The sequence below is a fragment of the Ursus americanus genome, chromosome 2 (genome assembly GCF_024610735.1).
Source record: "Ursus americanus isolate L20-20 chromosome 2, mUrsAme1.1.p, whole genome shotgun sequence".
Lineage (NCBI taxonomy): Eukaryota > Metazoa > Chordata > Mammalia > Carnivora > Ursidae > Ursus > Ursus americanus.
In genome coordinates, this window is record NC_142128.1 from 30,475,371 (window position 1) to 30,496,230 (window position 20,860).

At 48.9% G+C, this 20,860-nt stretch overlaps 1 protein-coding gene across 2 annotated transcripts in view; it reads left to right on the forward strand.

Moving 5' to 3' along the window:
- CPPED1 (calcineurin like phosphoesterase domain containing 1) overlaps positions 1-20,860 on the forward strand; it is a 201,860-nt gene that overhangs the window by 111,497 nt on the left and 69,503 nt on the right. Inside the window, exon 4 of one of the 2 annotated variants that reach the window (XM_045777908.2) lies at positions 12,287-13,314. The exons of the other annotated variant lie outside the window; for it this stretch is intronic. Coding sequence (XP_045633864.2) covers positions 12,287-12,396 — 110 coding nt within the window. The 3' untranslated portion in view covers positions 12,397-13,314. Of the gene's footprint in view, positions 1-12,286; positions 13,315-20,860 lie in introns of those variants that run through there. 2 annotated transcript variants of the gene reach the window in all.

Sequence of the window (20,860 nt, forward strand, 5' to 3'; positions counted from 1 at the left end):
CGGCAGCCTCTGCCCTCCTGGTCGCGGTACCCCGTCTGGCTTGTTTGTGTGGATGGAGCTGTTTCATAGGGAACATCTTTATGAACTAGCCCTCCCATGGAGATGTTCTAATTATCATTCACGAAAACAAGCCTTCTGATGTTGTGTAGACAGTTCAGCAACATCTTCCCAACAGGGCTGGTAATTGTAACACCCTTTTGGTGCATCATGGGCATTTCTGAAGGTGGTAACACTAGATCCTAGGGAACTAGAAATTTGGAACTCAGCTCTGCTGCTCTCCGTCCTGGACACCTTGCCATTCTTGGCTTCCGTTGGGTTCTTCACGGGCCCTAAGGCTAATCGTTGGCATTGGGATGAGTTTTGCCAAGCATCAGAAATTCTGATTAAATCACTCGCGCAATCATCATGCCCCTGGGTACCATTTATTGTCGTGAAATCAGACCCAGCAGAAAGGAAAACGGTTCGATACCTAAAGGATTAGAGCAGATACAAATATTAACTGATTCTGATAAATTTCACAATGTGCTTTTGTTTCAAAAGGAAAAAGAGTAGGGGAATAATTTGATCTCCCCAGTGGCAGGATTCCACTGAGCTTTGGAGAAGTAAAGATTTTTAACAAAATTAATTACAGTCTGAAAGCGTCAGGCTGGCAACAATGCCGTCTTCCAGCTGCACATTCTCCAGTTCCAGGAAATCTGTAAGAAGCCATGCACCGTCAGGACCAAGGACGGTCATTCCAAGTTTTCTTAATTGCTGTAATGTCGTCGCCTTTTTGACTCTCGTCTTTGCTGCCTGCCCCTCCTTAGCCCATCCCTGCTGTCATTCTCTGTACCGCCTCTTCCTCTCCCTCTCCCTCAGCACCGCCCCCTCTCTCTCTCAAAATTTTTCGTCGAAGCCCCTGGTGCCCCCGTTTCTCTTAAATAAATCCGCATACATTTTCAGCCACTTGTTTGGGCTCAGACCTCCCCGCTCTCGCCTCGGCTGCGGCTGACCAAGCAGGACCTTGCTTTGCCTGCAGCGCACTCTGTCCACTGTCCCCTCCCGTCCAGTTCCAGTCGCCACAATTCCCACAGGTGAGACTGGTGTGCTCCCAGTTACAAACTTTGTATTCCAAACCCCTGGCTCCTGCATGGTCTTTTCCTCATTCGTGTATTCATTCCATGGATTCTTGGCCACATGCTCTGTGCTGGGACTACACCTCATGGCTCATTGTCATTGAAATCATCTACCAATCTTCTGGCAACTCATCCCTCTTTTGTGGAAAGTCTGGGACCTTATTAACAGGTCTTCCTGCCCAGCCCAATGTAACCTTCATCCAGGGTGACTTAGTGCCTATGTGAACCACCCACCTGCCACTAGCATCTGTCACTTACCCTGGAGAGCATTCACTGGCCCTTCTGATTTTACTTGGCGGGGCCTCCTCTCCCTCACTTTAGTCTGTCTGTGTTGTTCAGGTGGGGTTGGTGCCATTCCTGGGCTTTACCCATGGTGGGAGCAGGAGGCCCTGTGACAGAGTGCCAGGTTCTGGTGCCAGGGCGCTAGACAGGGCCATATGACCCAGATCGGCTCAAGAAGATAGAATCCCGGGACTCTTGCTGGAATTACTGGGGTGAGAGGCTCTTTCTGCTGGAGGCTTCACCTGTAACAGAACCTACCAGGAATGAAACATCATAAAGGAAACTAGGGCAGATAAATGGGGGGAAGGGTAGAGAGAACAAGAAAGAAGACCTAAGAAACCAAAATGAGCTCCTGGATCCAGCCATGCCTGAAGTCACTCGATGCCTGGTGCCCATGAATGCCTGGCTGCTCAATTAAATGAGCCAGCAACTCCCTTCTTCACTTAAGTCAGTTTTCTGTTGTTTACAAACCAAAAGAGACCTGACAAAGATACTACCCCACATATTGACCTCAACTCCCACTGCCTTCTCCATTCTAACTCTGCAACTTAGTCTCATAAACCAGAGCTGCAGGCTGAAGGATGGGATTATAAGCATGACGAGGGAGTGATACACCTTGACTGGTCAGAAGGCTGCGCAGACAGAGAGTTACCAGAAATTCAGGACAGACCTCTTTGGGAGGAGAGGTCAGTGCTTCACAGATGCACATTTGTGATGCCCAATTAATTCTGCAAATATTTATTGATCACTCAGTACTCTCCAGGCCCACTTCCAGGTCCCGGATAGAGCAGAGGAAAAGTAAGATGGAATCCCTGCCCCGAATGTCTGTAAGGTCAAGTCCACTGGCGTGTATGCCTGACCGAAACCGACCGAAACCCTCATGTCATGCAACAGTTGCCAAAGAGCTTCCCTGCCCAACTTAAGCATTAAAAAAAGATAAAAATCCCCGGGCACTTTTATTATGCCATGAGGTTGCCACTTGGGTGGCCTTTATTCTGCCAAATACAACAGGCACTCTTGTATTTCTCAAAATCTATGCCGTGGTTCATAGGAAGCTATTCGATAGCACAACAGTATTGCTCTTTACTGACATCTTCCTTCTGAGGAGAGCTGGATGGACTAGCCTGGCAGTTGAGTTTCAGGACATATCTAGATATGGAAAGGAAAACCTTAGCATTGTGCTATGGACTGATTGTCTGTCTCTCTCCAAAATGCACATGTTGACGCTCCAGCCCCAATGCGGTGGCCTTAGGAGGTGGGGCCTTGGGTAGGTGATCGGGACACAATGAGTATCGGCGAACCAGTAAGAAGAGAGCCCTCACCAGGAAACCAACCACGCTGGCACCCTGATCTCAGACTCCCAGCCTCCAGAACTCTAAGGAACTAGATTTGTTGTCTGAGTCACTCACTCCACAGTAGTTTGTATGGCAGCCCAAGCTGACGGATATATGCTGTGATAAAAAAAAAAAAAATTACTGATTTGAATCGCAAAAAACATTATATCAAGAGAATAATCCTGGCACAAGGAGTATGTGCTGTACATATACTGTATTATTCCATGTGTATGAAATCGGAGAACAGGAAAAAACTAGAATGAAGAGTATCAGAACAGTAGTTGCTTCTGGGGGTGGGGCCTGAGAGAATTTTCTGCAGATAATAATGTTCCAGGTCTCGCTAGGGGTTTCGATCACACCGCTGTATGCGTTTGTCAGAGCTCAGTGAATGTACACTCAAGATCTGGGCATCTCACTGTATGTAGATCGTACATCAAAAGAGGTAGAGGCTGCAAACAGACATTGGACCCTAGGTGATGATATGCATGCTGAAGTATTTAGGGGTCGAGTATATGAAGTAGGTAATGCCCGAAATTTACTTTGAGATACAACAAAAATAAGGTGTATCAATGGATGGATAAAAGAATGGTTGGGTGGACAGAGGGGTGATAATAAATACAGCAACATGTTAATGGTAGAATCTAGGTGGTGGGTATGTTTACAACCTTTCCTTACATTTGAAATTTGTCATTTAAAAATATTAGGAAGGGGCGCCTGCATGGCTCAGTCAGTTAAGCTCAGGTCATGATCTCAGGGTCCTGGGATCGAGCCCCACATCAGGCTCCCTGCTCAGTGGGGAGCCTGCTTCTCCCTCTCCCTCTGCCCCTCTCCCTCACTCATGCTCTCTTTCACTCTCTCACTCTCTGTCTCTCAAATAAATAAATAAAATTTAAAAAATAAAAATATTAGGAAAAAGATTTCAGAATTCAACAATCACATTCACCCCAATTAAGAAACTTACCAGCCGCCAGTAGACATGCGTGGAGCAGCAGGCTCTGTTCTCTGAACTTTACGTACAGATCTTATTTCATTTTCCCTAGAACAATATGCACTCATTGTTTTATACTCTGTGTACAGGGGCCGAAACAGGCTTTAGATGATAATGGGTGCAGAGTCTACAGGTCATGAGATCGAGCTCCCTGTCGGGCTCCACTTGAGAGTTTCCTTGAGGTTCTCTCTCTCCCTCTCCCCCGTACTCATGCGCTCTCTCCACCCCCCCTAAAATAAATAAGTAAAATCTCTAAAAAAAAAGAAAGAAAGAAAGAAAAAAGAAAAAGGCCAGAGAGGAAAGGAAAAGAAAATGATGATTAGAATATCAGGCTAAGATAAAAGACATCTAAAACACACACACGTTCAAACAAGATCAAAAGGTTACTGGTAAGCTGAAGAAAAGATAGTGTAATTATAAAGCTGTCTGAAATGCCAGCCAGGGTCAGCCCCGTGACCCATCTCTCCAGGCTTAGCCAGGGATGCTGGGGAGGGCTAGAGAGAAGCTGCCAGTCTTCCCAATGCTCGGCTCTGCACCACACCCCTCCCGCCTCCCCCTGCAGCAGAACCTGTGGATTCCTCTCCAAGACAACAGAAGCCTGTTGACAGCCTGTCCCACCTCTGCGGTCACGTGGTGAAAGGTTATTTCCAGCATCCCACTTTTAGCCGCACATTAAGCAGAAGGGGTCCTTCCCTTTTCCGTTGGTAATGACCCCTTGCCTCTAAAGAGGTGCCTTTTCAATGTCTTTCTTGAGAAAAAGAGAAGGTGACTCACATCTCAGAAGCCTGAAATCATTAATTTCGGGGCAAATGCATGTAGATATGGGGAAGTACTTTCAAGTTAATCCCTCTAATCAATAGTCTCTACATTTATCGGGAAAGGAGCAGATGGTAGGAGGTTTTAAAAGGAACACAGAGACCAGAGAGAAATATTTCCATTACATCCTGGGTTAGGCAGATCATTAAGTGGGTACTAAATTCTACTGAAGGTTTAGGGAAGAATATATAATTCTGGAATGTTAGAGCTAAAAAGACCCTCTAAGAAAATCAAGTATAGCAATGACCAGTAAGTAGCATGCTCTCCATCACCTTCTTCTCACACCAATACCAGACATCAAGAATCAATCACAGCACTATTGCCCTCTGAATCCCCCTGAGACATGATCCAGGCATTCACTGTCAATCTTGGTTGTCACCTTAGGTCTGCATTGTCTTATGTAGTACAATTCAAAATTAAACTAAACATACAGTTCTCAGTCACACTAGCTACATGTCAAGTGCTCAATAGCTCCATGTGGCTGGTGGCTCCCATATTGGACAGCACAGAATACATTTCAATCATTGCAGAAAGTTTCACTGGACAGCACTGCCCTGGATCACTGTTTCCCAAATGTCAGACATTCATATACCTTTACACTTTTTGCCACACTGACTCATTTTTTTAAAAGGTATTTATTTAGGGGCACCTGGGTGGTGCAGTCAGTTAAGTGACCTACTGTTGGTTTCAGCTGGGGTCATGATCTCAGGGTCACAAGATCGAGCCCCATGGCAGGCTCCCCACTCAGCAGGGAGTCTGCTTCCCCTTTCCGTCTGCCCCTCCACCCCGCACTCTCTCTCTCTCTCTCTCAAATATTTAAATAAGTCTTTAAAATAAATAAATACCAAAAAGATATTTAATACGGAAATTTTATATTACCAACTGAAATGGAAAGCCAGCATCGCTTACCATAAAGAGAAGGTAACAGTAGGGGCGCCTGGGTAGCGCAGTCGTTAAAGCGTCTGCCTTCGGCTCAGGGCGTGATCCCGGCGTACCGGGATCGAGTCCCACATTGGGCTCCTCTGCTATGAGCCTGCTTCTTCCTCTCCCACTCCCCCTGCTGTGTTCCCTCTCTCGCTGGCTGTCTCTCTGTCACATAAATAAATAAAATCTTTAAAAAAAAAAAGAGAGAGAGAAGGTAACAGTAGACATAGCCACTCTGAAAGCCAAGCAATGTAACTTGCTAGTGCTGAGATACTGTTGCTTGCAGAATGCTCTGGCCCTGAAGACCAGCGAGTATGGCAGTGACTTGCTAATGATTCACCAGTACCAGTGTTCACTGTTAGGGCCTCCCTCCCAGTCCTCTTGCTTCTGGTGAGGTCCTGTGGGAGTTTTGGCCAATAGAAAGTGGGAAAAAGCAACATAAGCCATTTCCTGGTGCAGCTCTGAAACCCTCAAGCAATCCTCCCCTCGAGCTGTCTTTCTTCCTCTGCCTGCCAGCTGGAGTAAGATACGTCTGGAGGCAGAGGTGTAAGTAAGAGGCCTGGGGTTGGATGGCGCCCAGGTTGGATGGAGGTTGGGGGCCTGAATGACTGGGTGGGGCAAAAAAGAAGCAAGAAATAAGCCCGTATTGAGTTAGGACAGTAAGTTTTTTTTCTCTTCTTTTTCTTTTTTATTAAGTTTTAGTTTAAATTCCAGTGTAGTTAACATACAGTGTAATATTACTTTCAGGTGTACAATATAGTGATTCAACACTTGCATATGATACCCCATGCTCATCACGACACGTGCACGCCTTCATCCCCATCACCTGTTTCCCCCATCCCTGACCCACCTCCCTCTGGTGACCATCAGTGGTTTTCTACAGTTCAGGGTCTGTTTCTTGGTTTCTCTCTCTCTCTCTGTCTTTTTCCTTTCATTTTGTTTCTTAAATTCCGCATATGAGTGAGATCATATGGCATTTGTCTTCCTCTGACTTATTTCGCTTAGTATTATACCCTCTAGCTCCATCCATGTTGTTGCAAATGTCAAGATTTCATTATTTTTTATGACTAATATTCCACTGTATGTGTGTGTGTGTGTGTGTGTGTGTGTGTGTGTGTGTGTGTTTGTGTGTGTACCACACCTTCTTTATCCATTCATTTGTCGATGGACACTTGGGCTTCTTCCGTATCTTGGCTATTGTGAACACTGCTGTTTTTTTTTTTTTTTAAGATTTTATTTATTTATTTGACAGAGATAGAGACAGCCAGCGAGAGAGGGAACACAAGCAGGGGAAGTGGGAGAGGAAGAAGCAGGCTCACAATGGAGGAGCCTGATGTGGGGCTCGATCCCATAACGCCGGGATCACGCCCTGAGCCGAAGGCAGACGCTTTAACCGCTGTGCCACCCAGGTGCCCCAACACTGCTGTTATAAACCTAGGGGTGCATGTATCCCTTTCAATGAGTGCTTTTGTATTTGTGTGTGTGTGTGTGGGGGGGTAAATACCCAGTAGTTTGGTTGCTGGATCTTAAGATGAATCTATTCTTAACTTTTTGAGGAACCTCCATAGTTTTTCGGAGTAGTTGCACCAGTTTGCATTCCCGCCAACAGTGCACGAGGGTTCCCCTTTCTCCACATCCTCGCCAACCCACCTGCTGTTTCCTGAGTTGTTGGTTTTAGCCATTCTGAGAGGTGTGAGGGGATCGCTCATTGTGGTTTTGATTTGCATTTCCCTGATGATGAGTGATTTCGAGCATCTTTTCGTGTCTGTTGGCTGTCTGGATGTAAGACAGGAAGATTCTGGAGTTGTTACAGCAGCTAGTCCTACTGACCTGTTTACTCCATCATGCGTTTTGGGTTAAGGACATGCCACGCCTGGGTGTGAGCAGAAGGGCTGAAAAAGAATCTGAGGAAGGAACTTAGTAAGCGAGGGTATTAGTTCATGCCATGCGGCTGTGGCACCTAACATCATGAGATGTGGGACGAGAGATGATTTTCTGCCCCTCTGGCAGGACAGGCCCCATGCTGTGGGAAAAGCTGTCATAACGGAAGCCTATTTCCATCTCATATGTAGTCCTACCCTTCTGGTTTTCCTAGAGACACAGCTTGTGCAGGGAAAAGAGATTTCCCAAAGCCTTAGCTACTTAGTTGCCAAATTGAGATTATAATCTACATCTCCTGACTCCTATTCCAGTGCTCTCCCACTATCACTGCTGGGTCTCGAGATTCCCTGCACCCCCGCCCCCCCAAAAAAGGAGACAGAGGAAAAACTTCTTTAAGTAAGATTTTAGATGTTGAGCCCTTGTCAAGAAAAGGTTATTATTTTAGCTGTCTTCCCATATAAAATGGGCTTAGTGTGAACAGAACATTATCTGGGGTTAGAAGAAATGTGACTTTCTCCGACTTACTCATTTGGCTACGTGTGTCTTGTGATGCCAGAGAACTTAAGGGATTGTGTCTCCTCTGCTCTGGAAGCTACTGATTAGGTACCTGCCCAGTGACCTGTGCTTCTCGGTGTTTGGACCCTGCAGAAACCCCCTCCCCTTGACTTTGGGGTGGTCCTGGGACTCATTTTAACCAAGTGAAACAGGGAAGGCCTGACAGCATGCTAGCTCTGAACCCAAAAGCCTTCAGAAGACCTGGCATCTTCTACTTTTGTGCTTCTGGGATCCAGCTGCCATGTAAAGAAGCCCAAGTCCTATGAGGAGACCCCGTGAGGCCCCACCTTCCAGCTACCTCTCCAGAGCACCAGCCATATGAGCAGCGCCATCTTGGTCCCAGCTGCCACAGCCACCGTCTGGCAGCTGCCGCATGCCACCCCGAGTGAGAGCAAAGAACCGCCCAACCAAGCAGTCTCCCCACAGAAATGTGACGGATAATATGAATGCATTTTGCTGAGGTGGAAAGTAAGGCAGAGAGGTTCAGTAAATTCTTTTAAAAAACTTAACCGAGATAGGAAGGACGCATTGGTAGTAAGAGGGGAGACCCCGGGGGGAACAATGTCATTCAAAGAGCTGCTCTGGGGACCGTGGCATCTGCTGAGGCTGGCCAGGGGGGCAGCACCCAGACCTTGTAGAGCCTTCTAGATCACATTGGTGATTGGCATAGTCATGGGCGTGGGACTCAGCTCTGGCCGGTGAGATGTAAGGGGAAGTCTGCTGGAGCTCGAGGGATCGATTTTTCCCTCCTGGCTCAAAGCCAGACTTGTCCGCAGAGAAGCCCTTCCTCCCTGCCTGCTCGAGGGCATCTTCAGGTTGCGGTGTCAGGGCAACCCTAGGAAGAAGGTTAAAAACAAAACCGCAGAGACACTGTCCCAGAGCCCATACTGTTAGCATCAAGGGCTGAATTAAGCAACTTTGGAACCACCTGTAGCCAAGTCTGACAGAAGTTGTGAGTAGTGGGGACCCATTAGTTGGGGTTGGCATCTGAAGTAGGGGACGGTCTCATGGGACGGAGCCTTCACCCGGTGGGGTCTGCGCTCGCTCGGAGGAGGGCCGGGCCTGAATTGCCCGGCGCCCGGCTGCTGTGACAGACGATTGCTTGCACGTGAGAACCCCGCGTCCAGCGTCGGAAGCGATGTCAGCAGCCCAGCCTCCTCGTTACCCCAGCCCCACTGCTCCGTTCCTCTGTGAGCCTTCGTGTCGTCACCTATAAAATCTGAGTCCTAATAGCCACTTCATAGGGTTATAATACAAACTAAGGAAGATAATAAATGTGGAGGCATTTTGAAAAATAACGATTAAATATTACATAGTACCCTTTTCCTATTAGACTCTTTCACCTTTAAAGACATTTTTAATCCCCAGTTCTTAGCAAAGGATTTAATATTGACTAGGGGGCTTGATGGATGTTTGTGAATGAAATAGCTGGTTTCTGATGAGTTTCTACTACAGACCATCTCATTTAACACAGCCCCATGAGATACATAGCTATGATTATTAACCCCCTCTTACAGATGAGGGAAGGAAGGCTCAGAGACGTTGAGTAAGTTTCCCAAGGCCACACAGTAAGGGGGGAAAGCGGGTCTTGAACCCTGCTCTCTGCACTGCCTCTCCCATCCACCGCATTCGGCGGGACATGGGCTGGGCTGCCAGGCCCAGGAGCCACTTCATAAACCCAGAATGAGGAGCCCCAGAGCTGGAAGTTTAGTCGGGCCACACTAAAGCAGTGGGAAGAAGCCTAGAGGCCCGGGAGCTGATTTGGAAACCTGTGGATGGGACTTGAGCTTCCCAGTCGGCAGGGCAGGGACCCCACACTGCACGAGCTCAGCACGCAGACGCTCCCCCCCGCCCCACTGCAGCGGGGACAGGCGACAGGTGCATCTCAGACCTGCCAGCCCGCTGCAATGAGGAGGAGGTGTCAGGACCCATTTAGCACCACCTGGAAATACCCCGCAGGGCACGCACTGCACCCTGCACGCTCTCAATCGCTGCTGCCCCCTGCAGCTAACATTTTGTTAGCGTTTATTTACTTCTTTGTTCCTTTGTTTGGTTTTGTTTTTTAACAAAGCAAATAATACATCCACAAGGTAAAAATTCCAAACAGCACAAGAAAAACTACGATAAAAAACAGATCTTTTTGCCCCAGACCTCAGAGGCTACCTCCCCACAAGCCACGACTGTTGTAACCGTCTCTCTGTGTCCTTGCGGAAGTGTTTCGTGCACATACAAACCTGTGAATAGACAGAGACCGCGAATCCTTTAAACCAGGTACACACGCGCTTTCCGTCCAGTTCATGAGGTATTTGGGCCTCTCTTAGCATCACGAGGTGTAGAACTGGTACATTCCTTTCACAGCTGCTCGGCCTTCCGTGGAATGGCCTCCCTCGCATATCGATGGATATTTATGTCGTATCCCGTCATCTGCTCTTACAAGCAATGCTGCGGCGAGCTCTTCAGATCATCTGTCTTTGCTCTCTGTGCAGGATGTCCGCAGGAACCCAATTCCTGGTCCTGGAGATGCTGGGTCAATGGCTGTGTGCGGATGTAATTTCAGCAGATACCCCACCCGGTGTGACGGCACCAGCTCGCGCTTCCCCTCAAACGTGGGAGTCTCTGGGGCAGATTCTGCTTCTCTCCGTTTCTTGACACATGAATCCCACTTGTCATTTCATTGAGATTCCACAGACACTCCCTCAGCTCCTGCTGTGTCCACCTCTCGGTAGACTCCTTCTGGGAACACAAGTTATAAACCAAAATTGTGAGGATGGCTGGCCTTTAGAAGATTTTTTAAATCATTCAGGTGATATAAGTAATATATGATCATATAAGCGGTTGAAAAGACCTCATGGTGAAGGGAAATGTTTATGTGTAGTATTAAATGAGAAGTACAGAATGCAAAGATGATTCCTTTTTTTTTTTTTAAGATTTTTTATTAATTTGAGGGAGAGAGAGCACACAAGCAGGGGAGAGGCGCAGAGGGAGAGGGAGAAGCACACTCCCTCCTGAGCAGGGAGTCAGATGCAGAGCTCGATCCCAGGACCCTGGGACCATGACCTGAGCCAAAGGCAGATGCTTCATGACTGAGCCCCCCAGGCGCCACAGCCCACAAAGATGATTCTTAAAGTGCATCAGTGTCCCTGGGAACCAGGTAAAAATACAGATGCCAACTCAGTGGACATGGGGTAGAGCAAGGACAAAAATCTGTCCTCTGAGCAAGTTCACCGAGAGATGTCATGTAGCCCTGGAATGTTTTATATTCACTCTAATCTCAAACATGATCAAAGAACAAACAAATGAGGAATTCATCCAAGCGTGAGCAATGCCTGTCTGGGTGGAGTGAACGTGAGAGGAGTTTCTTCTGTGTGTTTTGCTGTTTCCCAAATTTTCCTAATCAGAAAATTTGATGTTGAGAAAACAGAGGGTCCTCTAAAAATCTAGACCAGCCCTCTCACCCTTCCTCTCTCCCTCCTTTCTTCTGTCCTTTCTAATTCAGCCCAGACTGAAGGAGACTAGAGAGACATTGGACTTGGTTTCGAAGCACCATTGTGGACTGGGTGTTTTCCAGTAAAGAGCATATTAGAACTTGAATAAGGTCTCTCGTTAAGAAGCATATGGGAGTTTTTTGTTGTAATTTGCAACTTTCCTGGAAATTGGAAACTTCAAGTCTTCATGGGAACATCTCACCATCACCTTGGAGAGATAATAGGCTCTTCTGATGCTTGAATCCTAAGGCATCATAATATGCCTCTTAGCACTTAAAAATAGTCTAATATCAGTTATCTCCGGAACACCTTATAGATGGAAGTCCACACTGCCTCCTCCATAAAGAAATCCTTATCAAAGTCAGCAAATTAGCACTGATATGGTACTCTAATCTATGGGCCAATTTTCCCCAAAACGTCTTTTACATCCTTTTTTTTCCCCCAAAACTCTTTTTCAACTCTTCAGGATCCAAGCCGGGATTACATATTGCCTTTGGTGGTCATGTCTCTCTCATCTCGCTTCATCTAGAACGTTCCTCAGCTTCCCTTTGCCTTTCACGACCTTGACATTTTTGCAGAGTACAACCAATTATTGTGTAGAATGTTCCACACTTTGGGTTTGCCTGAAGTTTTCTCGTTATTAGATTCAGGTAATGCATCTCGGGCAGGGATGTCACAGATCAATCTTGGCGGTTTTCTTGGGATGTCAGAACCTGGTGGCTCAGGTGTTGGCCTGTGTCATTCGATGTCTTTAACTCCCACTACTCAATTAAGATGGTGTCTGCCGGGTTTCTCCACTTAAAGCGGCTATTCTTTCCTTTGTAATCAAGGAATAATATGTGGGGAGTTATTTTGAGACCATGTGAATATCCCATTTCTCATCAAACCTTCACACTTTAATTTTAGCTTCCACTGATGACTCGGCAGTGAAACGAGTGTCATCACGATTGCCAAATCTAACTGCCTTCTTGAGAAGACAAGAAGCAAGTATATATCAAAGGACTTCGACCTCCTAGCTATATTTCAAGGAAAATAATCTTATATGTCAATTACATCTCAATAGACCTGGAGGAGGGGGAGGAAGAAATCCCAAGGAAACAAGACAAGATGCGAACAGAAATTTAGGTGCAGAGAGTTTCATGGCAAAATTCACTTGCAAGAGGAAAACTTAGAAATCACCTACGTCAAGCAATAGGAAAAATTGATAACAAGAAATATGAAGCAGTTATTTGAAACAATGTTTTTGAAGTTTCTATTTTTTCAAGAGGATTAATGTTAAGTAACCAAAGATAAGGTGTTAAACTGTTTGGCTAAATGCAGTTCAGCATCCTGAGTTGAATTCTAGAACAGAAGAGAGGACACCATGAAAAATTCATGTGGTGAAATTCAAATGAAATCTGTCTCTGAATTAATAGTAACATACCAACCCTAAAGTCTTGGTTTTAATAAACGTACATGGTATGTGAGATATTCACATTAGGGTAAACTGGGCCTGGGTTATACCGGAGCTCTCTTTGCAACTTCTCTGTAAATCCAGAATTATTCCAAAATAAAAAAACTCCACTTAAAAAAAATTTGACTTGCGGAGGCGCCTGGGTGGCTCAGTCGATTAAGTGTCTGCCTTCAGCTCAGGTCATGATCCCGGGGTCTTGGGATAGAGCCCTACATGGGGCTCCCTGCTCACTAGGGAGCCTGCTTCTCCCTCTGCCCCTAACCCCGCTCATGCTCTCTCTCTCTCTCAAATAAATAAAATCTTTTAAAAAAATTTGACTTGAGAGTGATGGATATGTTCATCGTCTTGACTGTGGTGATGTTTCATGAGTGTATTCGTGTCAAATTATACACATTAAATATGTGCAGATTATTGTGTCAGTTATACCTTAATTGAGCTTAAAAAAAATACAAGGGGCACCTGGGTGGCTCAGTCAGTTAAGTGTCCAACTCTCTTGATTTCACTCAGATCATGAATCTTGGGGTCCTGAGATCAGACCCCATGTTGGTCTCTGGGCTCAGTGGGGAGTCTGCCTGACATTCTCTCCCTCTGCCCATCCCTCCCCCACCCCCCGCTCATGCGCTCTCTCGCTGTCTCCAAAATAAATAAATCTTTAAAAAAAAAACTATCTGATGAGCTCCCAACTGTGTTAAATATACGTATAGGAAAAGTACTTGGTGGAATGTATCACAATGTCAGTGGTGTTGGAATCGGTCGGTGGTGGGATTCCAGGTGATTATCATTTTTATGTTTCTAATTTATATTTTTACAGTTTCTCAATGCCTTATAACAGCTATGCAAGACTGGAATAAACGGGGTGGGGGATGATATTTTTAAGTGGGGTGATTTGTCATCATAAAGCTTTGCTTCCTTGTCTGTAAAGCGTCTGCTCAGAGAGCTGAGGGTTGTGAGCGCCTCGGCTCATTGAGAACGCAAGCAAACAAAACCCGAAGAAAGAAGCAGACCCCTCCCAGCTGAGGCCCCTCAGATGCCCTGAGAGCAAAGAAGGCTTACAAATACACCCCTAGATCCAGGAGCATGGTCCCCAAACTTCCTTCCGTGAGTGTGCGTGTGTATGTGCGGCCACCTGCCTGAGCTTGCTTGTGAAAAGCAGATCCCCAGGCCCCCACCCGCTTCAGCTGTGACTCGTGGGTTCTTGGGTGGGGCTGCCTTGGATGGGTCTGACCAGGTGCAGGAGATCAAGGTTCGCCCCCTCCCTCCCCGCCCCCGCCCCAGAGCCCGAGGGGCCCGCAGGAGTCTGCACGGGGGGCCCGAGGGTTCTCAGCTGCGGCTCATGTGAAACCACCGGGACTTAATGCCCAACTGCGCCCCACGCCCTCTCCCCAGCTCTTCAGTAGATCTGGCAGGACGTCCCTGGGAGCCAGAGCGGTGAGTGGCATCTTTTTTCTTTTTTCTGTTGGCCTCAGACCAGCCATGGACCCAGGCCTCTGAGCGTTCGTTCAACTGTGGGGCGTCCCCTTGCTGCTGGAGTTCGTAGAGGAGAGGGTGTTAGCCGGGGGAAGCTGAGTGTCGTGGGATAAGAGTGGAGGCAGAATGGCCAGGGGCACAGCGGCTGGACTCTCAGGGGGATGGGGCAACGTGCGTAGGAGCCGTTGTGGGGGCTGCAGGGACAGACAGCACTGCTAGGTGCGGGAGGAAGGACCAGCCACCAAGTGCTGGACGGAGTTTTCGTAAAATGGTTAGTTGCATAGTCTAGACGCTGTTCTTGGAAGCGAGGACAGAGGCTTGTTGTGAAAGCGTGGTGGTCTCTCCTGTGGGTCTTGGCGAGTCTCTTTGCTGGGAGGTTCTCTTGGGAGGAACCTGAGGAGGGATTGGGTCTCAACCAGCATGTAGGAGCCCAGCTGGGGGAAGGAGAGGGACCCTGGGCGGGATAGTGAGGGAAGAAGCAACCTTGTAAGTTGAGGTAAACAACGGGCCTTCCCTTCGTCTGCTGACGTGGGGAAGCATGGGAAAACTTGCATAAGGAATGGTTTTTCATCGTGTGGCTGGGGTTAGCAGTGAAGTAGCTGACCGTTACCGTCTTATAGCTGGGAAACAGGGAAAGGATTGGGGCTTCCTGGAGGGAGGTGGACAAGCAGGGTTTATTTAGGCCCTTGGAGGCAGGAGTCAAGCGCGTTTACAGGCTGAAGGAACTTCTCCAGGTAAGTGAATTGGGGCATTAGGGCAGGTGGAAGGTAGGAGGAACGTTCATAGAGCTGCGGCTCTCACTGTGATCCTGGAGCAGCAGCAGCGTCTCCTGGGAGCTTCTGGAAATACACTTCCTCCAGCTCCACCTGGATCTGCCTCAAACACTGAAGGTGGGTTTCAATCCACTTGATTTTAGTAATCACTCCTGGGGACGCTGATGCCCGGGGACGTCTGGGAAGCACCGTCGTGGTTATGTAGCACCTGAAATGTCGGTGCCCAGGTAATGTCACCTGCCTGTGTAGACGGCAGCAGGTGGTGGCTCTGCAGGGCCCGAAGTTGACCTAATTTGCTGGGTCTCCTTAAGAAATTATTGACACTTAAAAAAATCAAACCATGGATACAAAATCGGTGCCCTGGTCTTGAAAGGGGCCCTTGCAAGTGAGGGAGGTGTTCTCAGCTTTGTGTGAAGTCTATCTACAGCCAGTTCTCTGTGCTGTTAGCAGAGGGACAGAAGGGGCTGGAAGCAGCAAGCAAGGACCGTTTGTCCCACGTCCGCCCTTGGTTGGCCTGTGGCTTTGCCCGAAGTGTGTAGATGGGTGGGAAGACGCCCCTGCTGCTGGCTTACGGCAGGCAGTGGGTGTCCCCCTGTTATGTACATCGCGCCTTTTAAGCACAGCTGGCCGTGCCGCACCCCCAGTCTTTGCTTCAGCCCGACGCTGAAGCTTCCGTGTGTTCCCTGGTCGAGGTCGCTCTTCAGCCCAGGAGGCAGTTGCCGCGTTCTTCCCACTTTGTAGAAGAGAACAGAGTTTCAGCAAAAATCAAAGGAGCTGCCCGAGCCCCACAGGGAGGCCCTGGCTCGGGTGGTCTGGCTCTAGTGACCCCAGTGTGCTGATAGCTTTCCATCCAAACACCTTCTGGCCTCGAGTTGATGACTTGCAAGGGGCCGGGCAGGGAGTACCCCTGCTACCCAATTCTCCACCCCACAGATGGTCGCGCCAGTTTCCTGGGTGCCTGCTATGGGCCAGGCACTCTGCATGCTTTCAGCTAAGTGCCAGGACTATTTTATATCAGAGCTGGAGGACAGGCTGGCGAGGTCCTGCGCAGTGCCCCGGCGTAGCTGTGGGGATGTCCCCCTGAAGCACCGTGGCTGTTGGAACTCACAGAATTGACTGGTGTCTGGTGGCCAGGACCCAACACCCAGGCCACTGGCCTCCTGAGCCACCTACATAGCAGGGTGCGTTGTGGCTGGGGATGATGGCTATTGAGACAGTGCCGCGCGATCCCAGCAAGGGCGCAGAGGAGGCCTGGGGTCCCCTGGAGGCTCAGGGCCCTAGCCCAGCTGTTAGAATCTGATTTTTTTAGGTTCTGCGTGTACATCTGACTCCCAGGCTTGGGGTTGGGGCGGGAGAGAAAGCATTCCCTTCTGACATCTGCACAGCCTCCCCGGGTTGGGGGGGGGGTCCTCCGTTTCCCCTGATGCCCCCTTGGTCCCCACCCCCTGCCATGGCTGCTTGGAGACCGTGAAGTGGCGAGCCCTCGAATGGCAGCTGGCTGCACTGAAAATGAAATCTGAACCCTGACATGGCCGCAGAACCCTTGGATTTGCCCCTCTTCCTCCCTGTCCAGAGCCGGCTTCCTCCACCGACTTGCTCCAGCCCCACTGGTCTTCCTGCAGCTCTGCAAACACGTGCACACTCCTGCCTCCGGACCTTTGCTTCCGCACTACTGCTGGCCTGGCATGTCTTCACCCCAGGTCTCCTGTCTGCTCCCTGGAGAAGCTCTCCAGCTGCCCTTGATCATGGTCTCCATCAAATTGCAATAAGAGGGTGTATTGCCCCCAGAAGTGACTATTGGCTTCTCTGCCAGTTTACTTCCCACTCGCTGCTAAGTGTTAATGAGGACAGAGATTTTTAATGCTGGTTTTGTGGGCATGTACTAGGTGCTCAACTAACACTTCTTACCTAAAATTGCCTCTTTGAGTGCTTCAACTGTAAACTTTTGTGTTGTCCTTGACTTCTCCATTATTCCACTTGAATTCTCCAGAAATCCTGCCCATGGTTCCTTCTATAAGAGCATCCAAAATCCAGTTCTTGCCACCTGGGGGCCAAGCCACCACTTTGTCCGAATTACTCCGTAGCCAAACCGGTCCGCTGCTGCTGTCTGTCTGCAGTCTCTTGTCGAGCAAACCCCGACAATGCTTGGGGCTGGATCGTCCTCTGCCGTGGGACTGTCCCGGGCACCGTGGGACCTGGAGTGGCATCCCTTGCCTCCCCCCTAGAAACTGATAGCATCCCTAGTTATGACAGTTGTCTGCAGCCATTGTCAGATGTCCCCCGGAGGCCTCACTGCCCTTGGGGGAGAAGCCCTGCCACTAGCAGAGAGCCTCTGAAAAGCAGAACATTCCTCCTGTGCTCAGGACTCTCTGGAGACTTCTAGTAGCAGCCCGAGCCTATCTCTCTCTTCACCTCTTAATGGTTCACAGACCTACTCCGGGATGGCCTCCTCTGACAGTCCCTGCACCCGGAGCTCCCCACTCCCCTCCAGCCTTCTGCTCTGTCAGTTCTGCGGGGAGGCTTTCCTCCACGAGCTCCCCTTCTCTCAGGCGGAAGCTGGTGGAAGCAAACTGTGCCCCGTGCCTGATGAACCACACTCCTGGGGCCAACCCTCTAGTCCCCAGCCAACCCCCTCCCAAGATTCCGGCTCCTTGCGAGCGTGGCTTCTGCTCACATGCTTCCAAAGTGGCACCGTGCCTGGCCCGTGAATAAACTGGACCTGCCACCATCCCTGCCTGTCCATTCTCCACTCAGCCTTCCCATTACCAACCCCTGCCTCCCAAGTGAGACCAAATCCGTCTGTTAAACTCTCCCTGTGCCCCTCGTAGGTAGGTTCTATCGTGGCTTCTTTGTGTAGTGCTTGATCCCCTCTCCCCGTGTTCCCCAGAATGTGTTCGGCTCTCCTGCAGCAACTAACTGCTCTCCCTGGCTTCACACCTGAAAGCCTAGCCCTCGCCCTGCATGGGGACACTCGGCTGTCACTCACGGGGTGGCTCACGATGCAGGCTGGCTCCACCAGCATGGCGCATGACTTGGGAGTGCAGAGTGTCCTGCCTCCCCCCGGAGAGGGTCCCCCTCACTGCCATGGAGTGCTTACAGGCTGTGACCAGTGACCGTGTCCCAGCCACCTAACTCTGGAGGGGCCGGGAAATTGCAGGTGAGGGGGGTGGCAGATGGAAACATGGTCTCCATGGAAGACTGTCCCCCTACTGGGGGCTGAACACCTAGGACCATGCACGATGTTGGTTCTACTCCTTTCGGGGTCCTGTGCACCTCATCTGCCTGACCCACAGGTGTCTGGTAAATGGTGTGTGCCTGAAGAACGCCCCTTCAGCGGGAACCCCTGCTTACAGGATGTGGCTTCATACCCGGACTCTGCCATTGACTTCCTTTGTTGTCTTAAATGCATCTCTTTGCCTTCGTACCTTCGTTTTCCATGTGAAGGCAGATGCTAGCACCTAGCCTGCAGGCTTAAGAGCCTGAGATGTAATGGCGTAGTGGGTGCCCGATGATCCAACCCCAACACGCTGGCCTTCGAAATGGCCCACTGTACGTAGGACACGTGGAACCGATGAGCATGCTTTCGTCTGACACATGATGGGGCTTACTCAGCCCCGATCGCAACCCCCTGAGACCAGTATTAGATCACTCAGAGGTGGGGACTGAGGTATGCAGGGAACCCCACCCCTGGTAGTCTTGCCCAGACAGCACTGGTCATTGGGGGAGAGTGTAGGGTGCACAGTGAAATCCCAGCCCTTCCCACTTCCTGCCTGCCGTTGGGCAGGTTGGTTCTCTGTAAAATGGTAGAAAGGACCATTCCTATTTCACAAGTTGCTGTGAGAGTTGTTTGGAAAGGGTTTGGCATGGTGCTCAACACAGAAGAAGTGGTCACATGGTGGGTCCTTTCTTTGTGTTAGCTGAATGATATTTTGGAAAGAAGCCATAGCCCCAAGGGGATCCCAACACCCCCGATGATCCTGCAAGGAGAGTTGGGAGCCCCTGCTGGTTCCCCGGGGGAGGGAGCTTTCACTCAGACTGCGGAACAGCCTGGGAGGGGTTTGGGGCCGTTACCTGTCGTTGAATAATGGGTGACTCTGTGAATAGGCCCGTACCGTGACCTGAACACAGAGCTTTCTGCTCTGAGCCTGCTTCCTGGCTGTAAACTGGAGGTGTGCAGAGTGTTGATGATGAGAAACGGAAAGCATCTGGTACCATGAGCTACTCGATGACGGTACCTACTGCTTTGCGTTCTTAGCTTTCTTATTCCTGTCATTATGGACTGTTCATAGCCTGAGAACTTAACGTGTGCCCGCCACTTGAGGACAGGGCTGGGGGCTCCTAGAAAACCCAGCCTAGCTGGCACAGAGAAGGACGAGGGGACGGATCTGTGCTGTCCAGCGAGTGGAAGGTACCTGGCTAGGAGGGGAAGTCTGGAAATACCTAAGGATAGTGATCCGAGTCCCTGTGTCTGGTTTCAGGAGCCTGAGCGAGGAGCTGCCTCTCCCTTCTGCAGGGACAGGAAGCTAGTCAGGCAGACTTACTCCCGAACTCCAGAACTATGCTGCCCAGTCCGGCCGCCACCAGCCATGCCTGGCACTTAGGTGCTTGAAATGTGGCTAGTGGGACCAAGGAACGGTTTGAGTTTTAATTCTTCTAGAATGAACTTTAAAGCCTGATACTCGATTCAGTTCTTGGAAGACTTAAATACGTTTGGGACAAAATGGGTATGCGAGTCTCCTTTTTCCATGGAGAATCTTAGGAAATTTAAAACCTTTCCAACGAAAGTTTAGCATCTGGATTGAGAGATGCTGTAAGTCTAAAATACCAGATTTCAGAGGAGTACTACCTTTCCAGAAAAGGGAACGTATCTTAATTTTATAGCAAGTTAAAATAACACTTCTGATACATTGGGTTAAAGATATTAAAATTTCACTTGGTTATTTTTGCTTTTAATGCAGATCCTGGAAAGTGTTAAATCACGTGTCTGGCTGGCAGGTAGCTCCCCAAATGGCATTGCTCTGGGGTCTGTCCTGCTTGATTTTTGGCAGCATTAAGTATTCCTGGTATTTTGATTTGGGCCAGTATGGTCGCCAAAAAAGTATCGCATTTGTTTTATTTTTTTTTTCCTTTCCTTGAGTTTTCATTTTTTGGGGGTTTATTGGCTTAGAATTCTGGCACCTATTTCCCTGTTAGAGAATTTGTGTGTTTTTCACACTGGTTTGTGGAAGGTCTTTCTGTACTAAACGTGCTGTCTTTTGCCTTTGAGGTTTGTTGCCTGCCTTATTTTTGCTTATGTTACTTGATGTACAGAAGTTTAAAGTTTTCATGTGATCAAATATTGTGTGATCAAGCCCTTTTCTGTCTAGGAATGATACTGTTGGGATTTGGGTCTTTTTATGGTTTCGTGTTGATGTGATTATTTCATCTGGGCCTTATTTTAGAAAGTCGTGTAAGGTATCGAACTGATGAGAAGTTGGGGGGGGGGGTTCTTTTAACCGTGTCTTTAATTACTCAGTGGATATGTACATTATCCTGGGGAAGGTGGGGGGGGGGAGAGAGAGAGAGAGAGAGAGAGAGAGTGTGTGTGTGTGTGTGTGTGTGTGTGTGTGTGTGTGTGTGTGTGTGTTTGGGGGAGAGAATCACTGTTGTAGATCTTTAGTTTTTTTTACAGCCTTTATTTTTTTTTAAGATTTTATTTATTTATTTGACAGAGATAGAGACAGCGAGAGAGGGAACACAAGCAGGGGGAGTGGGAGAGGAAGAAGCAGGCTCCCAGCAGAGGAGCCC